The sequence below is a fragment of the Bidens hawaiensis genome, unplaced genomic scaffold (genome assembly GCF_021521415.1).
Source record: "Bidens hawaiensis isolate Kalapana, Puna unplaced genomic scaffold, B.hawaiensis_p1.1 tig00002553_1, whole genome shotgun sequence".
NCBI lineage: Eukaryota > Viridiplantae > Streptophyta > Magnoliopsida > Asterales > Asteraceae > Bidens > Bidens hawaiensis.
In genome coordinates, this window is record NW_027491139.1 from 1,650,674 (window position 1) to 1,670,807 (window position 20,134).

The window sequence follows — 20,134 nt, forward strand, 5'->3', positions numbered from 1 at the left end:
AAACCCTAACCGTGATTTGATCCAGTAATCGAATCGAATCGAATTGAATCGGCATTGAAGTATGGCTGCAGCAGCGACTATGGTGAGCTCGGCGGCCGGTCTACTGGCCATGCTTAACGAGACGAATCCATCTCTGAAGCTTCACGCTCTCGTCAATCTCAACGCCTTCGTCGACTACTTCTGGCCTGAGATCTCTACCAATGTCACTACTATGTAATTAATAATACTTTTCATTATCTTATTATTGTTTTAGCCCTAGGTGTTAGGTTAAGTTATTATTAGATCCCGTAGTTAGTTAGGTTTATTATGTGTTGTTGTACTACATGAGCTTAATTCTGCAAGTACCTTTGTTTGAAAACGTGTTAGTAGTGTAATCGGTATGGCTTGAGTAGAAAGTTATTGTTATTTTTATTTCAGGATACAATTACTTCTTAACATGAAAATAGTGTTATTTGATTTGTTTTTATAAGTGTTTGCTGATTTCTGATTACGAGACACGTTATAAGTATTTGTTGATTTATACTTTGTTGTTGTTGTTTTTGCTTTTATTATTTTGTTGATGATTCTGATTCTCTTGTTGTACATGAACCCTCCCTGGTTATATTTACTGTTCTGTTAAGAATTAAGGAGTCTAAAACACTTTTTCTTTTTAAAACTAGTTAGAATTAAAACAAGTGCGGGAAAAGAACCTGAAACTCAAACTTGATTGGTCTTCTGTTCATATGATGTACTTTTCATGTTTAACTCATCTTTTTTAGCCTTCTCTGTATTACTGTTTTATGTTTTTATAGTTTTGTTGAGCTTTTGAGGTCAATGAAGTATTCTCCAGTCTATTTACTGATATATTTTGGGTTTTTTTTTCAATCCAGCGAGAGTTTATATGAAGACGAAGAGTTTGATCAAAGACAGTTGGCTGCTTTACTTGTTTCAAAGGTATATGTTTCTAAACAAGTTTGATTCATTGGTTTTTGGTGATTGTGTTTAAAAGGTTATTTGGAAACTCTAGACCAATTAACAGAATTGATCATGTGTTTTACCTATGTTTATAACATGTGAAAATGGCTCATTCTCTCTTCATTGCAGGTTTTCTATTACTTGAGTGAGCTTAACGACTCATTATCTTATGCCCTTGGAGCTGGCCATTTATTTGAGGTTTCTGAGGATTCTGATTATGTTCATACTCTTCTTGGTTAGTCCTTCTCAAATGAAGTTTTGTGTTAAATGCTCTTGATTGCATTTACTTCATCATATATTATTCATATTTGCTTGCTACTTTATATTGGTGTTAGTTACCAAACATATATGTTCTGATTTTGGACCCTCACCCATGATCTTTTCATATGTTGTGTTTTTTTTTGTCAGGCAAAGCTATTGATGAGTATGCAGCTCTGAAATCAAAGAAAGCAGAATTAAAGGAATCAGAATTAAAGAAAGCGCTTGATAATGTGGACCCTAGGTTGGAAGCAATCGTGGAGAGAATGCTTGATAAGTACGTATGCTTTCACCTTTTGTTTTATTCAGAGGATTGCATGGTCTCCGATACAACAAAGCAAGTTTGTTGAACTAAAATAATTAACCAAAGAAAGTGGTTGATCAATTTTCGTTTGGTCAATCGTTTTTCTTAAAACCCCTAGATATCAGTAACAATCTCACCAAAAAAATTATCTTTTTATGTGTTGGGAATAAATTTCTTCTTAGTACTAATGATTCATTTCATATATACCCTTCTAAAAGTTTTGAGTTTTTGTTTATCCTTTTTGAAGGTTTGTTATTTTCACTCTTTTGAGTCAATTTAAAATAAATAAAATAGAACCAACCAACTATGAATCAACTCAACGCATAATGCTCTCTTTGTTTATTTAATTAGACACTGTTATAAGTAACTGATTTTGTTTTACTCTGGAATTCTAGAAAGCGAGAGTTTTAGTGTTTTAAGGGGCAATTATGATACTTGAAATTTGGAGGGATGTTAAATGAAATTTCAAACTATATACCCTAATTAGGGAAATGGGCTGAATCTACACATGTGTTTAACATACTCTTGTTGTTTTCTCTTTTCTTTATAATTACAAAGGTGTATAACCGATGGAAAGTATCAACAAGCAATTGGAACGTCAATTGAATGCCGAAGGTTGGATAAACTCAGAGAAGCAATTATAAACAGTGATAATGTTCATGCAACTCTGGCGTATTGCATGAATGTATCCAATGCTTTTGTCAATAGGAGAGAATATCGCCGCGAGGTAATATGATTATGATCTTATACTTACCATATGTGCCTAACGCCTATTGTATAATTTCTTTTACATTTGATGAATAAGTTCAAGATTTTGCTTTATTGACTCGTGTGGAAAATGGGTAGGTACTTATTCTTCTTGTCAAGGTATATCAAGATTTGGCATCCCCAGATTACTTAAACATTTGCCAATGTCTTATGTTTCTTGATCAACCTAACGGTGTTGCAAGCATATTAGAGAAACTTTTAAGATCTGAAAACAAAGATGATGCATTGATGGCATTCCAAATTGCTTTTGACTTGATTGAAAACGAGCACCAAGCTTTTCTATCGAAAGTCAGAGATCAGTTGTCAAGTCCCAAGTTGAAACCTGAAGTGCCAGCTGCCACGGAGCCAAATCCTTCTGCGTCAGAGGACACTCAAATGGCTGATGAAACCCAACCACTTATTGCTCTAGGGCCTGAATCTGACCCGGCTGAAGTGACCTATGCTGAGAGGTTGACTAAAATGAAGGGTATTTTGTCGGGTGAAACTCCTATTCAGTTGAAGCTCCAGTTTTTATACAGCCATAACAAGTGAGCAAACTTTTCATTGTGTTTATCTAGACGTTTTTTTTTCTAGAGGTGGCAAAATGGGCGGGCCGAATAACATGGCATATGGGATTATTTTTCAGTATGGGTTTTTTTTACCACTTGACCCTGAAATACTTTTTTGTCCAGTTCCTTCTTTTAATTAACTAGTGTATATGATCACTAAGATCATGTTATTTCAAAACCGCAGTCATAATAATGGACTTTGGAACTGTTTTCTTCTCTCTTTTGTTTGGTCTTTATTGCTAGCTGCTGAAATATTCTTATTATATTCTGTCTTATATAGGTCGGATCTACTTATTCTCAAGACGATAAAGCAATCAATCGAGATGAGAAACAGTGTTTGCCACAGTGCAACCATATATGCCAACGCCCTTATGCATGCTGGAACAACTGTGGACATATTTTTAAGGGAGAATCTGGTATATATGTTTTTTGTTATATTGTTCTCTCTTATTATCAAGTTAATTTTACCAACTCTAAATCTTATCATCATCTTGTACTTTACATATGCTTTTAGGATTGGCTGAGCAGAGCCACAAACTGGGCTAAATTTAGTGCAACAGCTGGGCTAGGTGTTATTCATGGAGGCCATCTTCAGCAAGGAAGATCACTCATGGCTCCTTACCTTCCTCAAAGTGGGTCCGGTGGTGGTAGTCCTTATTCTGAAGGCGGGGCCCTCTATGCTTTGGGTTTAGTTCATGCAAACCATGGAGAAGGCATCAAACAGTTCTTAAGTGAGAGCTTACGCAATACCAATGTGGAGGTAATTGTTTAATAATCTTTTTAACTCATAAACTTCACACACACACATGTATATTCAGGCACAAAAATCTACTTTCTTGTATTAGAATCTGTTTATGTTCACCAGATCTCATCAATATGTGTGTATGAGTATATATGTATAAAGTAGGATTAAATGTGGACTTAATGCTCACGAGAAGAAAAGCAATCCATAAATTTTGAACTTTGTTCATAATTTTGTTAATGCGCTTTAATATGTATCAATTTGCTTCTCATCATCTCATGAATATTTAGCTTCTCATAAGACAATACATACACGCGCATGCACACACATGTATTATATATCCATGTTTGTATATATGTGCATATATAATACTATGTACATCTACATGCATGTAGGTATATGTTTGTAGATAAACCAGTTTTTAAGTAGAGTACTATACGAACTGAATAAACACTTGTACATACGGATGGCCTGATATAAAATGAGTGAGAGAGTAGAGTATGTGGTTCATCCAGTTCTCTTACCTAAAATTTATTCTGTACTGAATGACTACGTGTGTGTGAGAAACTAACTGTTTTACTAATTTTGTAACTTCGATTGAAAGTTTTGCGTGTTTGATCTCATTCATAACAGGACATTGTGAATCAGTGTTAAAAAGATAATAGATCTGTTTGATTTTCATGTTTCTTATTTACATTCAGATTATCAAATGATCCCGTATTTACATCCTTTATGTTTATTCTCTATATTGGTTGGTTCAGGTGGTTCAACACGGTGCTTGCTTAGGTCTTGGCTTGGCAGCTTTAGGGACTGCTGATAATGATATCTATGAAGAGCTAAAAAGTGTCCTCTTCACTGATAGTGCTGTTGCAGGTGAAGCTGCAGGCATTAGCATCGGCTTATTAATGGTGGGGACCGGAAGTCAGAATGCCGGAGATATGCTGCAGTATGCTCACGAAACACAACATGAAAAAATCATAAGGTAAGTTAAATAAACATCCTTAAACCTTTTTGTTATGCTTTTTTAATTGTTAATGATTCAAAATTTTGTTTTGTAGGGGGGTAGCATTAGGTATTGCACTCACGGTTTATGGAAGAGAAGAAGAAGCAGACACTCTAATTGAACAGATGACTTTGGATCAAGATGCCATACTACGTTATGGGGGGATGTATGCATTAGCAATGGCATACAGAGGAACTGGAAATAACAAGGCTATTCGCCAATTACTTCACTTTGCTGTGTCTGATGTCAGCGATGATGTCAGACGGACTGCTGTTTTGGCCCTTGGATTTGTTCTCTACAATGACCCAGAACAGGTTTGAACTGTTTTCTTCAGTTTCTAGTTATTTTTATTGTTATTTCTTTTTGTTAATAGTGGTTCAAGCATCTGTAGTAGAGGTGGAAAAATGGGTAAGTTTTAAGTATGGGTTGGGTTGACTAAATATGATAATTATTTCATGTTTACCGCAGACACCAAAAACAGTGGCCCTATTGTCTGAGTCGTACAACCCGCATGTGCGGTATGGTGCCGCCATGGCTGTAGGCATTTCATGTGCTGGTACTGGGCTAAGTGAAGCCATATCTTTGTTAGAACCTCTGACGTCCGATGTAACTGATTTTGTTCGTCAAGGTGCCTTAATTGCAATGGCCATGGTCATGATCCAAACCAGTGAAGCTAGTGACTCTCGTGTTGGCACCTTCAGGTATTCTTTTCTCAACATACAAGTCTGCATTGTTATTTATTAGAGGTGTCAAATGGGCTTTCAAAACAGGTGGGGTTTGCCTAAAACTTATTTCATATAATTCTTTTGTATTATAAATCTTTTGGATTACACAATATGTATGAAGAAAATGAATATTGTAGTCGCTACTTTAAACATTATTTTGATCAAAAGCTAATAATAATAAAATTAAACGAAACAAAGCTTTTTAAAATCTTAACTAAGACCAGTACAAAAGTATATTTTGTAGTTAGTATTTGTGGATGGAAATGAAACTTAGTTAAAACATTTTGAAACGCATAAGGATGTTACATAAATAGATTTGAGTTAACGTTTAGTTCATTATGATTACAGAAATCATCAGTTTAATAATATAGTGTTCGATTTGAAATAATATAGTAGGTTTTATGCATAATGAAATACACTTTGGTAACCAAGTTATCTTTTGGTACTTGCCAAAATAGGTCAACCTGTAAATTTTCAATCTTATAATTTGCAAAGTATGATTGCAGAAAAGTTGTTTAATAATAATCTAAATGATATATTAAAATGGTTTTGAGGTTTTATGCATAATTTATACACTTTGAGCAACCTTTTTCTTGTTTCTTTTTGTCGCATGCTCTAAATTTTCAACAGACGACAGTTGGAAAAGATTATTCTCGATAAACATGAAGACACTATGAGCAAGATGGGAGCTATTTTGGCGTCTGGAATTCTCGATGCTGGGGGAAGGAATGTTTCAATCAAATTACTTTCTAAAACCAAACATGACAAAATGACTGCAGTTATCGGACTTGCGGTTTTCAGTCAGTTTTGGTACTGGTACCCACTCATATACTTTATTAGTTTAGCTTTCTCTCCCACAGCTTTAATTGGACTCAACTATGACTTGAAAGTACCAAAATTTGAATTTTTATCACATGCGAAACCGTCTTTGTTTGAGTACCCTCGACCAACAACCGTCCCCACTGCTGCATCAGCTGTGAAACTCCCTACAGCTGTTTTGTCCACGTCAGCAAGAGCCAAAGCTAGGGCTACCAAGAAGGAAGCTGAAAAAGCCAATGCTGAAAAGTTGTCTGCTGCTGCTGACTCATCAAGTTCTGCCAAAGGGAAAGAAAAGGATGCTGACTCAATGCAGGTATGGATTTTCGGGTCCAAGGGTCGAAATGGGTTGGGCCAAAAAATTAATTTTATTTTAGCATTTAGCAAGGGTCAAAAGGGTAACTGGTTTGATCAAAAGGTATTTTTCAGTAGGCTGAAAACAGGTTGGGTTAGGTTGATCTCACCATTTTTTTATGTTTGGTTTTTAACTGTTTTTTTTACATATATAGAAATATAGTGTTATTAATGCAATTACAAAACTGTATTATTAAAATATTATTTAATGTTTAATTAAATTCGTCTAGGAGGTTGGGAAGTGATGATACAATACAGTTTCATGCACGCTCATAATTAATACAAGAACTTTAGTATTTGTCTAGGAGAGTAACAATATTAGGTTGAATGGGCCAAATAGTTTTTTATGAACTTTGCAATTAATTGTTGTTTTTAAAATTTCTACAAAAACTATATTATAGAAGTAATGTTTTATTCATATGATTAAATCGGTCTAGGAGGTTGATTAGCTTGATGCATTCGACTTGGTCAAAATCTTGCTCATTCCATTTGACCAGTCAACCGATTCCAAGTAAACTGTGGTCAAAATTCTGTTCCTGAACTACATGTAAAATCTTTTGCAATGCATCTGACAGGTGGATGGCGCTGTGACCGAGAAGGAGAAAAAGGCTGAACCCGAACCAACATTCGAGATTCTAACCAACCCCGCAAGAGTGGTTCCCGCACAAGAGAAGTTCATCAAGTTTCTAGAAGACAGCAGATACGCACCAGTAAAACCAGCTGCATCTGGTTTTGTTCTCTTGAAAGACCTTCGCCCAACCGAACCAGAGGTGTTGGCTCTAACAGATGCACCCACATCAACCACCACAGGTGCAGCCGCTCCTGCACAAACAGGGTCTACTGCAGCCATGGCTGTGGATGATGAGCCTCAACTGCCCCAGCCCTTTGAATACACCTCATGATCACTGTTCTAGTCAGTTTGATATGATCCGAGTTGACTCAGTTGCGTCTGGTGAGTTGGAAAATATTAGAACTGAATCAAGTGTAGTTATTTTCGCATTGATGGTTTTTTCATGACTGATCATATATGTGTTTGTTTAGTTTAACTCTTTACATTTCATGTTAAGCCTTAACTATAATCACTTTTTTGGCTACGATGTGAGTGTGTTTCTTATTATGCATGTTTTGTATTTAAGATTCGTGTTTTTTGAAATCAACGTTATATATTGAAACGTCTTCAAAACTCAAATAAAATGTATCGTTGTATCATATTATTTATAAAGTTGTGTGAGCAACCAGTTAACTGAAAAAGATGAGTTTGATGTTAAAATAATTGAAAAGATTGTTTAAAAAATTAAAGTTAGCATATAAGTTTTAGTTTTAAAAAATTTATGTCGGTAAATTTAATTTAAATATTGGTAAACAAATCTCATTTGACACTTGTAGATTTAGTCAAGAGGAAGATATTTTGTTTTTTTTTCTCTTAACTGAAACGTAAATCATAAATCAATATCGAGTAAACTGATTTTTCAAGTTATAATATTTATTTGATTTCATTTCATGTAGAAAATGTTAATGATCATTCTTTTTACGGTACCATTTATATCTCCATAATTTATTCCTAAATCACACTATTTACGATTACTTCTTTTATGGTATAAAATAAGCTATGATTAAGTTTTCTTGCTTCTTTTATGGTGTAAAATAAGCTATGATTTATAAAATCACGAAAACCATTACTTTTCTTCTTTTTTAATATTTATTCGTCAAGTCCATGTCATATAATATATTACTTCATGCAGTCCAAACATAACCACAAAATTTACATTTACCATCTTCCTTGGATAAAATAGATACGTGAAACTAATAGTTTTAACTCATAAAATTATCACATAATAAAGCAAATACGTGAAATGAAATAAATACGTAAGATATATTTATGTTTTGATGATTATAGAGGAAAAATTCTAATTAGATAGGTAAACTAAATTACAAATATGCACAAATAGTTATTCTTGGTGATTATTATAATCTCGTTTTTTCCTTATTTACCTAAAACTAGAAATACGCACTGACAATCAAAACTAAAAGACCCTCCATTTTTAGAAATTATTCTTTTTCTTTTTTTGTAAGGTAACTGAAAATAATAATTCCTCTGAAATTTACATTTACCATATTTGTAGAAGTATCCAACGAAAATTATAATTTTATGTTCGGATTATACTTTTGAAGTTACAAAAAAATAATGAAGTTAAATTGACGTAAATTTAAATGTTACTTTGTGCGATTGTCTTTTGTTGTACACAAAGTATTTAATTTTTATGCTAAAATAAACGCTTTTAGGAAAACTTTACCAACAAAATTGTCACTAGCAAAAGAACTGATCATCCACACATGGTTTGTTTCCGTACGAACCTTTATCAAAAGATTATTGACGAACCATATCTTCACCCGAGGGATAAGTGAATAACCAACGAATTCATCGGTTAGTGAAACTCATCTAACATACATTGAAACATCAAACAGTTATATATAATAGCAATAAATAAATACTAGAAGTATTAATTAGTGATGCAAAAATAGATATTCAGAGTTAATTAAAGCTATGAATGGGAATGATAATAAAAATAAAAATTCTCCATTTTAAGAAAAAAATTATTTACAGGAATATAAAATGTCCTGGCGTAAAAAAATATTCATTAAATCATTTTAAAACAAGTAAGTAATTGTTTTTATTCACTTAACATTTATAAAAACCTTTCAAGTTTCTTAACATTCATACATTCCCACAACATCAATCTTATTATTCTTCTCCAAACAAATCTCCTTGGAGTTTTTTTTTATCAAAAATTTACACTCCAAAAAAATGGGAGTTCTTGAAAGATTTCTAGTTGTTATTGTTTTGTTGATCTGTTTGAGAAGATCAGAAGGTGGTGGGAGAAGACAGCCGTCTTGGGTTAGTGTCGAAGCAGCGGCGGCATCGACGGCGGCAAAGTATCAAACAATTGTTGTTGATCAATTTGGCCAGGGAAACTTTACCACCATTCAGTCAGCTATTGATGTCATACCTTTTGATAATATGCAATGGATATGTGTTTATGTCAAAACTGGCGTTTACAAGTATACTTCTCTTATTCTTCATCTTTAATATTATTTTATGGATTCATTTAAAATTTGTTGATTTAGTTATCATTTTTTTTTGTCTTTGTTTGGATTATATTTAAGTTTATAAAGGTTTTACAAAATTGTTTGATCATATTAATTTTATTGAGTTGTTTATTTTATTTTATGGATTAACATTTAAGTTTTCATAAGTTTCACAAACATTTTTTCTCAAATTCTTATAATATAATTAGTTCTTTAAAATATTAAGTTCATAAATTTTACAAAATTATTTCTTGTGTGTTACTTTTGATTTATGATATTATCATAATGTTTGACTGTTCATTATTGTTGTATAAAGTTGTGACAATTTTGATTCATCATTATCATAATTATTTCTTGTGTGTTACTTTTGATTTATGATATTATCATAATGAAGAGGTAGGTCCCAGCAGAGCCCAGTTGGACCCGCAAGACTCATCTTGAAGAGGGACGTCTGCGCAGTTGGACCCGCAAGACTCACCTTAAAGAGGGACGTCTGCGCAAAGACCAACTGGATCCGCAGGACCCACCATGCTCAGAGAGATGACGACCTTACGCGCAGTACGCAAGCTGTTCCCGCAGGAAAAGCCTCCCAATGGTGACGTACCCCGCCTGTTCCCGCAGCTGCGGATACTATCCATCAGGGAAGGCTACCCGCACTAATAGCAAGGCTACACGCACAATGCACTAACTCTCAAATAATTCAGTAATGTCACCTGAAGAAGGAATGAGCAAGCCGGGAATACTCCCGCCCAAAGCCGGGAATACTCCCGCCCAAATGAGCCAGTCCGTACGCTTCTGGAGGATCTTTTGTACTATACCTGCCAAGGTATAGTACAAGATCTGACCAAAGCAGCGACAGCTCACTGACAACAGTACGACGAGCAGCACGCTCTAGTACTTAATGTCACTATCAGCCGCTGCCTACTCACCAACCCTTGTCGTGGCACGTACATAGCCTGCAGTTGATGGAAAAGGAATAGTACACAGCCGGCCATGTCACTATCAGCCGCTGCCTACCCACCAACCACCAGCATGGCACGTGCGTAGCCCACAGTTGGTAGAAAAGGAATATTATACAGCTGGCTGTACCTGCTTGGAAACCTACCTTCGGCTATAAATACTCCAACACCTTGGAACGGTATCATTATCTTATATCTTATCTGCTCTAGCTATTTCTATTAATATACACTTGTATTCAGAGCAATCTAGTCTGATTCTCACGCCGGAGGGTGGTCACAAGGAGGTACCCCCCCCCCCCTTCTCAGTGACGAGCTCACGGTGTCTGTTTTGCAGGTCATCAGAAGAATAACCATCTTTGCCGGACCTAATCCTCGTGGGAAACATCTACTTAACCCCCAGATTATCCGTAATCTGCCGGGGTCATCTAGTGTTTCTTCAATGTTTGATGTTTTATATAACTTTAGATTCATTTTCAATATGTTATTTTTATGTATTTCTCTTAAATATTTTGTTTTTTTATATATATTCTTTATGATTTACTAATTATTTGTGCAGTGAACAAGTTAAAATCCCACATAATAAGCCTATGATATATCTAAAAGGAGGTGGTAAAAGAAACACATATGTTGTTTGGGGTTCTCATAAATCCATTGAAACCGATGCTACATTTATTTCTGAAGCTGACGAGGTGGTCGTCAAGAGTATCACTTTTGTTGTACGTTATTGTTACTTTATAATTAATTTCATTAATTAACTATTTAATGTTGTTTAATTAGAATAATTACAACTACCCTTTGGGACGTAACGGCAATCCCATCATGCCCGCGGTGGCGGCCAAGATCTCCGGTGATAAATCGGCATTTTATAGATGTGGCTTCATGGGTGTTCAAGACACGGTGTGGGATGACTCGGGTAGACATTACTTTAAGTTGTGTTCGATACGAGGTGCGGTTGATTTCATCATGGGGTGTGGTCGATCTATATATGAGGTGATTATTAAATAATGTACCAACATTATTATTATTATTATTAATTAATATTATTATCAAATATTGCATATGGTATGTTTAGCTTAACCTTTTTTATATACAACTGTCACAAGCACATCGTTACATTTCAAAGTGTTTTGTTTTGTAATATGTGATTTTAATTGTATAATTGGTTTTTAATTTATTTTATATTTTTTTAGAGGTGTACTATTTCTGTGATCGCGGGATTCTTGAGTCCCCAACCAGGTTTTATCACTGCCCAATCGAGGGAGGGCGCTAGTGACAACAATGGTTTCGTGTTTAAGGATTGCAATGTGGTTGGAAACAGGACAACTTATTTGGGAAGACCGTGGCGTGGGTATGCTAAGGTTCTATTCTATAACTCGAGTTTATCAGATGTTGTGGTTCCTCAAGGATGGCTTGATGGTGACTTCATTGGTACCTCAATGTATGATCTCATTCTCTCTTATATATCCGGTTTAATCCAAAACCATATATATATTTTTTCTTTTTACTTTTAGTATAAAGATTTCATTTGAGTTATTGTAGACGTGGTGAGCCCCACATGACGTGTCTTGTATAATAAAATGACCTGTTTTGACCTGACACCGTGACACAAAACTAGTCTAGCCATGTAATCATTGATCACATGTATGTGTTTTTTAAAAACGATTTTGGGTTGGTTTGAAACAGGGAAGATTTGGTGTTTGCTGAGGAAGAATGTAGGGGCGATGGATCGGGGACATCACAAAGAGTATATTGGGAAAGCAAGCTAAGCAAGGAGGAGATACGGCGGTTAACGAGCATGTCGTACATCGATGACGAAGGTTGGATGAAAAAGCAAGCTTTCAATATGTTACCTTGAACTCTTTTTAACTGTTTTAATTGGTTTTTCTTTTACTTTGAAATGTCTTTTTGGAAATTGTTAGATTTGTAGTTAGATTTGTCCCTCTGGCTTTTGATACATTTGGCTCCTTGGCACCGGAAGCTATCCGTTTTCTAACCAGGGTCCAACAGGTTGTGCATAGCAATGTGTCGACTCCAAAGGGGCAGGGGTATGTCTTTAGCAGGTTAGGGTTTGCAATTCAGAAAGGGGTGGCGGCGCAACTTGTTGCCCGCCTACCTGCTATATTTATGTAATATCTATGTTTCTACATATTGGAACCCAATTTTTGACACATTTGTAATTTTGATTGTAACTTTAAAAGGATTGTTAGATGGTATCGATCCTTGTCTTCGGTCATCGGTTTGTTAACACAATGATTTCGGTTGTAAATGGTATTCGAACTTTGAACTTAAATGCTATGAATGCTATGATTTGACGAATTTCTAGTTGAAAGGTGTCACCTAAAATAGGAGTATGTTTAACTGCCATCTATTCAACCTTATGTAGGGTTATACTTTTCACTTTTTTTAAAAGTCTGAATTTTTTTCAGGTGACCATTTCCATATATTATTAGGGGTTGGTTAAAAATTTTACATTATAAGAGTTTTAATAAAAAAATTTCACAGGCGGCGACCCCTGTTTTACAATGAAAGGTCCGCCCGTGACTTCTATTACCAGTTTATTTATATATATTATTTGATGACAAGTTTCATACAACCCAAAACAAGAAAAAAAATCATCAACATCCTATAAATGAAAAGATATAAAATTACACCAATCGATTCAATCTAAAGTGATTTTCTTCGATCTTGTCTTCAGGATGTTGTTTGGAGGAGTGGTAATGCCTTCGAACACCTTGTTTCTCTCTTTACAGATACACCAACTTGTGATACGAAAAATTCCTTGAACGATTTTAATTTACTCACGTAGTAAAATAAATATGTAGCTAAAAAGGTTGAAAATTGTCGAGAATCTGTTTTAATGAATGCAATATTCTAACTCTTTTGTTGTCAAAAGAGTATTTAGTAATATTATTTTTGTCCATAATTAACGCATTAAATATCTGGCTCGTTTTAAAATGACCTTTATTGACCTGATAATACATCGTCCTTGTTAAGAACTAACCTTATTTGGATACTTAGATGACCTTTTGTGACAAGTTAATATTGGGCCATTTATGGGCTAGATTTGAAAAAGTGGTATTGGATAGTTTGGGCTTAAGAATCCATATTGCAAGACCCAATTTAGATTTTATTTTTTTATTTTTTATTTTTTATTTTTTATTTTTTATTTCTGTTCTCTTTCTCCAAAAAAAAAATGTTTTCCAGGTTATTTATGTTTCTCTTAATGGTTTTTTAGGTCAAAATAATTAATTGGTTCATTGGTTGTGTCCATTTAAATGATGATGTGGTAAATAATCAATTAGTTTCCATAGGTTGTATTTGTATGTCAACTTACTCATTTTGAAAAACATGGATATGGATAATGACAAGATGGTTAACTGAATAATGAGTAGATGTTAAAAAAATATTAATTATGATTTAAGTGTGATCTTTAAATCATCATTTGAAAAACATGTGTATTGTTATCTCTAATTGATCAAATAAAGACTTCGTCTTAAGAGAAAACATGTATTTTGCACATATATAAGAACAAGATTGTTAATTGAATAATGATTACATGAGATATCTATAACTAGGGTAAAATTAAAATACGAAGGACAATAAAAATGAGAAGAGTGAGAAGGAATCCAGTCCATTAATCTTAGATTTGAATGGAGATTAATTTAATAAATAAAAACTGATGAAAAAGGCATTAAGGTAATAACCCATATTTGTTGACTTTCTCTCTCCACATGCAAGACATATGTCAATTCCCTAATCATTTTAAAATGTCCATAACTTTTTTATACGACATTATATTTAAAAAAAAAATTCACCATAATAATAAGTGTTTTTTTTATCTTTAATATGAGTATCATATTGTTATATAAAAATAAAAAAAATATTAATGGGTTTTTTTAATAGTGTTTTTTTGTTGTTCATTGTGTCATTGTGTAATATGTTGTTTCCATTGTGTTTTACATTACAAGTCATTGTGTTATACCTAGACACAATGAAAAGCGAAAATACACAATGGTGTGCGAAAAAACACAATGACGAAAAAAGACACAATGGTGTGCAAAAAGACACAATGGTGTGCGAAAAAAAGACACAATGATAAGCGAAAAGACACAATGGTTTGCGAAAAGACACAATGACGTGATTTTTGTTTTAATTTTTATATAACAAAAATCATACTTATATTAAAGATAAAAACGCTTGTTATTATGATGATTTTAAAAAAAAAAAAAATATCATATGAAAAAGTTATAAACGTTCTAAAATGTTGGGGGTATTAACATGTGCCTTGCATGTGGAGAGAGAAAATGTGTACAATTACCCATATACCCTTTTTCTTTTAGTCCCTACTTGACACATGTCAATTATTTATGACTTCTCACACTTCTTATTTTTGTTACCCTTTGTAGAATAACTTAACCCTCTATAATTATCATCTTTTGAATTAAAATGATAGGTGAAGAATATAAATAAAGGATCCAAATATCCGTTGGGAGTTTTTATTCATAGATTTTAGATTTAAGAAAAATATATCACAAAAGAGACTCTAGGCCCTAGAGAAATCACATAGGGGTAGTTGACATGTTGATGTTTTCCTATACTTATTAAACCAACCAATATATTTTATTCATGAATTATCGCAAAAGATATTTCATTTTATAATTTCAAATCTTTCTTTGAGAAATAAAAAGTTTAGATAATAGATTAATAGCCGCCACACATTATTCCACTATTAAATTCTTAATCGGTAATAACATAATAATCCATAAAACTTAGGTTCATGTGTTTAAATCCATATTTTACTTATCTTGATTTATACCAAACAATCCTCCTCTTAAAACCGATGCTACACAATTTGTATCTCTTCAATGGTTGTACTCATAATCCAATCTAGGGATGAGCGTGCTCGTATCTGTATCTGTACTTGTACCCGTTTATATTCGTATCAAGAATCAATAAAAACACGTACCAATACTCGTACCAAATTTTTCGGTATGGTACGAGTACGGGTACGAGTATTTTGGTACAATACCCGTTTTTGTACCACTTTGCTTTTTTATTTCCAAATTTTCGACGATTTTGAAACTGGTAGTGGTACAAGTAACAAACAACTTGAATTAGTCCGGGTATCAGTACTTGACAGGTACGTGACGGGTACCAAATTAGTACATGTACCAAATTGGTTGTCGATTTAATAATAAGATAGTATTGAAGAACCCTACCTCAGTCGCCGATTTTAAGTGATTTGTTTGTTGGTTCGTGTCTTGGATATACAATTTAATTTTGAATAAACGTTTGGTATGTGTTCAATAATAACATGGTTGAAGAATTTATTTTATATATTAAATATGAAGCATCTCAATTAAACCCCTATATAATCCAAACAGGTACAAAATACTAAATGTACCCGTACCTGTACCCGGACCAAAATTCAACAAAAATGAGTACCAATACCCGTATCGAATAGGCTAAATCGGTACGGGTACAGGTACATGTACGGGTACGATACGAGTACAAGTACAAGTATTTGGGACAAAATGCTCATCCCTAATCCAATCATGTTATTTTGTATATTGTTTTCATCATCGACACATCGTCTTACCAAGGCACGTTTGGTGGGTCATACGTCATCCACTATAATCGTTGAATCGAGGTCAACATGATTAGATAATGTTAATAATACCTAAGGTTCTTTTTAACTACAAATACCGGCATACCCCAGTCTTTAGTCATGGTTTCTAGAAAATCCTAGCACATGGTAGTTATCGTGTTAGAAACGGAGGTGATTGTGTTAGATGTAGTAACATTTTGTTTCAGTTTGTTTGTGGTGTTTGAGTAAATTGAGTTCGAGTTGTTTCATTGCATTAATTAAAGACGTACAAAATACTCAAGCAATCAAGTTATAAGCCGGATGCATAGACACTATGATTATGTCATTAGACAAAAGCTTAATGAAACTATTTAAAATTTTGGTAAGAGGTGTTATAAGTATGGGACATATACGAACATGATGATTATATGTGTAAAAGGTGCTGTATTTAAAAAAAAAGGTCTGGTATTCATAAAGGAAGAGTCATAAGAGAGTTCTTTTAGCTTCACATGTTGAGCACATAAAGAGATTCAACTTAATATAAATTAAGGTGACATACAAAAAGATAAAAGGGGTGACACGAAATACTTTGCAAGTCTACATGACATGCCTTTATATCAAGGACATGCCATACCCTGTCATAGTGTTATTATGTCATTAATTCGTAAATATCATAATTATCTCTTTCAGTCGTATTAAGATAACTTTTAAATTAAAATATTTTAATGGTACTCTTAAAAATCAATCGGCCAATTTAAAGATAAATACAAGAACGAACATACAAGTTATGTTATGAAAACATGTATCCGTAACAAAAGATCTTGTTATAAGCAGGTGGCGAGCCATCAAAACTTTCAGTTGATGGTTATAACTATCAACATTTTTGCAACTACATCAATAGAAAGATCAGTCAACACGAACTCCATCGACAGTAACTTATGTTCATAACTATCACAATTAGGCATACATGCCATTGATCAAAGTTATCACTAGTATCATAAGTCACTTACCACGCTACCCTTTGGTATATGAGGTTCGACCATTGAAAATTAAAAAGGAAAAATGTTATAGAATAGTAGTTAAATCAATGTAGTACTGAATGGGTGTGTAGTTCGAACAATCTAACTCGTATTAATGTTTATACTTTGATATTAAGTAAATTTTGATTAATTACAATGAAGCCATAAAAAATAAGCACTTTTTGTGAATGAACACACCTTCTCGATACCCAACACTTTAAGGCAATGCATAACGGTTAATGTCCCTTAAAAAGTATTTTTCGCTATATCATAATCACTTTGTTTATCCAAAAAAAAAAATAAAAAAATTGTGTAATTGATAATATCCTTAAGTCATTATCACATGAAGAAATACAAGGTTGTATAAGCTTTTGAAACCCTATAATTTTAATATTTAAAAGATGTAACATCACAATTAAAAAGCATTTCCACTCCCACCTGGATTAATTTGTAGTATGCATCTCATAAAATATTTGGACTGCAATCATCAAGTCCACCCACCGTTTGAATCAACGTTTGGACATTTACCAAAGACGGCTTTAATTATAATATTGTCAAATTATCATGTTTTTTATATAAATATAACACCATTAAAAATGCATATAAATATAACAACCTATCATTTTAATTTAGTTAAAATTTTGTATCACATTTTACTATAAATCGTTGATAAAATTTATATTCTGTATCATCTTGTTTCTTCTTCTGTTCTTTCTAATAGTATTATGTTAATATGTAGAAGATTCAATTATAAATAGCTATTACTATTTTGGTGTGGTGGTCATGGAGATTTTCCCAAAGGGTTTTCTTCACGAGAAGGTTATGGGTAAAGTTTTGAAAGAGCAATTTTACCGATACGTGTTACAAAATTAAGAGTGTTGGTTGTTTATATATAATAAAAAAATAAATAACTAGCATCACTATTAATGATTGTTTTGGCCCAACAGTTTTCTAGGAGAAAAAAAAAGGAATAAAGAGGTTGGCTCGGGACTAAAAAAAGACAACGATTGTACTCAAAAGAGAACTAGGTTAAAAAAAGAAAAAAATGAAAAAAGAGGATTTATTTTACATTTAATTATGGAGATTTAAACGACAAATATTGTTCATACGATTTATTAACTAAACATAGTGATTACATCGAAATATAAACAAACGGACAACAAACTGTGTCAGTGTCACTATCCCTTTCTGAATTACAAAACCTACTTTTTAAAAAAATCACATTGACAGATATTGAAATCATAACATACGCATAATCTGTTGAACTTAGCTAAGTAACTTCACATATTCAGATGAGCCGTGCCCGGTTTGCCGTAAGGTTTGTTTGGATTCTTTTGGCGAGCATGCGGTTCACTGCAAAGAGTTGCCTGGGTTTAAGTACAAACATGATTTGGTGAGGGATGTTCTATGCGATGTTCTTAAACGAGCCGGAATTTCGGCTAAAAAGGAAGCCCCCGTAAACTTTTTTACGGATCCTCAAGAAGGAAGATCTACATTACGACTGCCCGATATACTTGTTTTTGGATGGGTAGGGGGAAAACACGCTTGTGTCGACCTCATAGGAGTGTCCCCTCTTGTTGGGATTAGGGACACTGGATTTGTAGCAGGCCAGGCAACATTCAAGGCGGCATCGGGCAAGGTTGCTAAACACGAGAGAGCTTGTTTGGAGAATCAACACGTGTTTATCCCCTTCGCCTTTGACACATTTGGTTTCTTAGCTCCGGATGTCGTGGACCTTTTGAATAGGGTTCAGAAAGTTGTGTATAGTAACGTATCAGCCCATAAGAATCAAAACTTTGTTTTTAGTCGGATTGGGTTTGCTATCCAAAAGGGGCTTGCGGCGCAGCTTGTTGCCCGCTTACCTGCCACTTCATTGTAAATCGTTTGGATATTTCTATAACACAGGATGAACTTGAATACAAAAAAAAATAAAATAAAATAAAAAAATATTCAGATGTGAAGAAATTAAAAGTGTCAAAAACAAAAGGTATAAATAAATGTTGGTTGTCAAGACACACCTTCTTATATTTAGTGACTTAGTCATATTTTCATGTTTATTCTCTTTTTATGCTTAAAAAAGGATTTTTAAACATTTAAGTTAAATTTTGATTGTTCAAATTTTGCAATTGATGTTTTATATTTGTACAATTGAATGTTATTGTGTTGCATCACACTAATCATATTTATTCTTGTGTGATTGTTTGAATGAATTTACCGTACCATAGTTAAACATGAGAAAATTGATGTGGTTTTACATAAATTGTGTCAACATTAAAACTAGATGAGTATATATTTGATTTTGCAATGTATGACCGGACCTACTAAATCGCTACATATATATGGTTTGATGATGTTTATTCTTTCTTCATATTAATAAGTGTTTGTATGGCCCTTAATTTAGTAGGTAGTAATGTTTCTTTTTAGCATATCTCCAGAAACACTATCATTAGCTTTGCATGAGTATGAGTATGTGTATGAGTATGAGTATGAGTATGAGTATGAGTATGAGAATTGCCATTTGTCTGCCTTAACAATTAACCTAATTATAAACAATTAACCTGAATATGCTGTTTATAGATCGGGAACTTGACCCTTATCCATTATTGTCAAAAACACGTTCTGACTTAACTAAAACAACCATTCTGATTCGAATCCGTTCTGACTCGTTACCCCCTTCGACCCCCGTCCCTTTTGTCACCTATACTCCATTACTCCTAAATAAATAAATATTTATATTATTTATATCATTATCATTGTAATTAAATTAAAATGTATTTAAGGTAGAAAAAGTAGTTAATAATAATAATAATAATCTCTAATATATATAAACAAAGACCCAAAAATCATATGTGTCATGATGTGGTCACTCCCTCTATTTTTGGAGTCACCAGGTTTGCTTGATTTTTAAATGGAGGCTTCTCATGCATTTGACCCGAATTCACGATTATGGGTCTCATCAAACCCAGATATTTTGTTAAACAGGTTATAACATCTTATTAAATTTAAAAAT

General features: G+C 33.5%; 2 protein-coding genes across 2 annotated transcripts; both read left to right on the plus strand.

Annotated features, from left to right (window-relative positions):
• LOC143620360 (26S proteasome non-ATPase regulatory subunit 1 homolog B-like) lies at positions 1-7,524 on the plus strand. The gene is made up of 13 exons (XM_077092067.1): positions 1-213; positions 870-933; positions 1,084-1,189; positions 1,363-1,489; positions 2,075-2,243; positions 2,363-2,811; positions 3,113-3,248; positions 3,347-3,592; positions 4,336-4,556; positions 4,633-4,891; positions 5,046-5,278; positions 5,933-6,434; positions 7,048-7,524. Exons 1-13 carry the CDS (start codon positions 62-64, stop codon positions 7,372-7,374), a joined length of 2,991 nt encoding a protein of 996 aa, XP_076948182.1. The 5' UTR covers positions 1-61; the 3' UTR covers positions 7,375-7,524.
• Positions 7,525-9,251: 1,727 nt separating this feature from the next.
• Positions 9,252-12,446, plus strand: LOC143620259 (putative pectinesterase 29). Its single transcript, XM_077091975.1, has 5 exons — positions 9,252-9,532; positions 11,075-11,234; positions 11,296-11,508; positions 11,709-11,956; positions 12,202-12,446. Exons 1-5 carry the CDS (start codon positions 9,279-9,281, stop codon positions 12,371-12,373), a joined length of 1,047 nt encoding a protein of 348 aa, XP_076948090.1. The 5' UTR covers positions 9,252-9,278; the 3' UTR covers positions 12,374-12,446.
• The last annotated feature ends 7,688 nt before the right edge of the window (positions 12,447-20,134 follow it).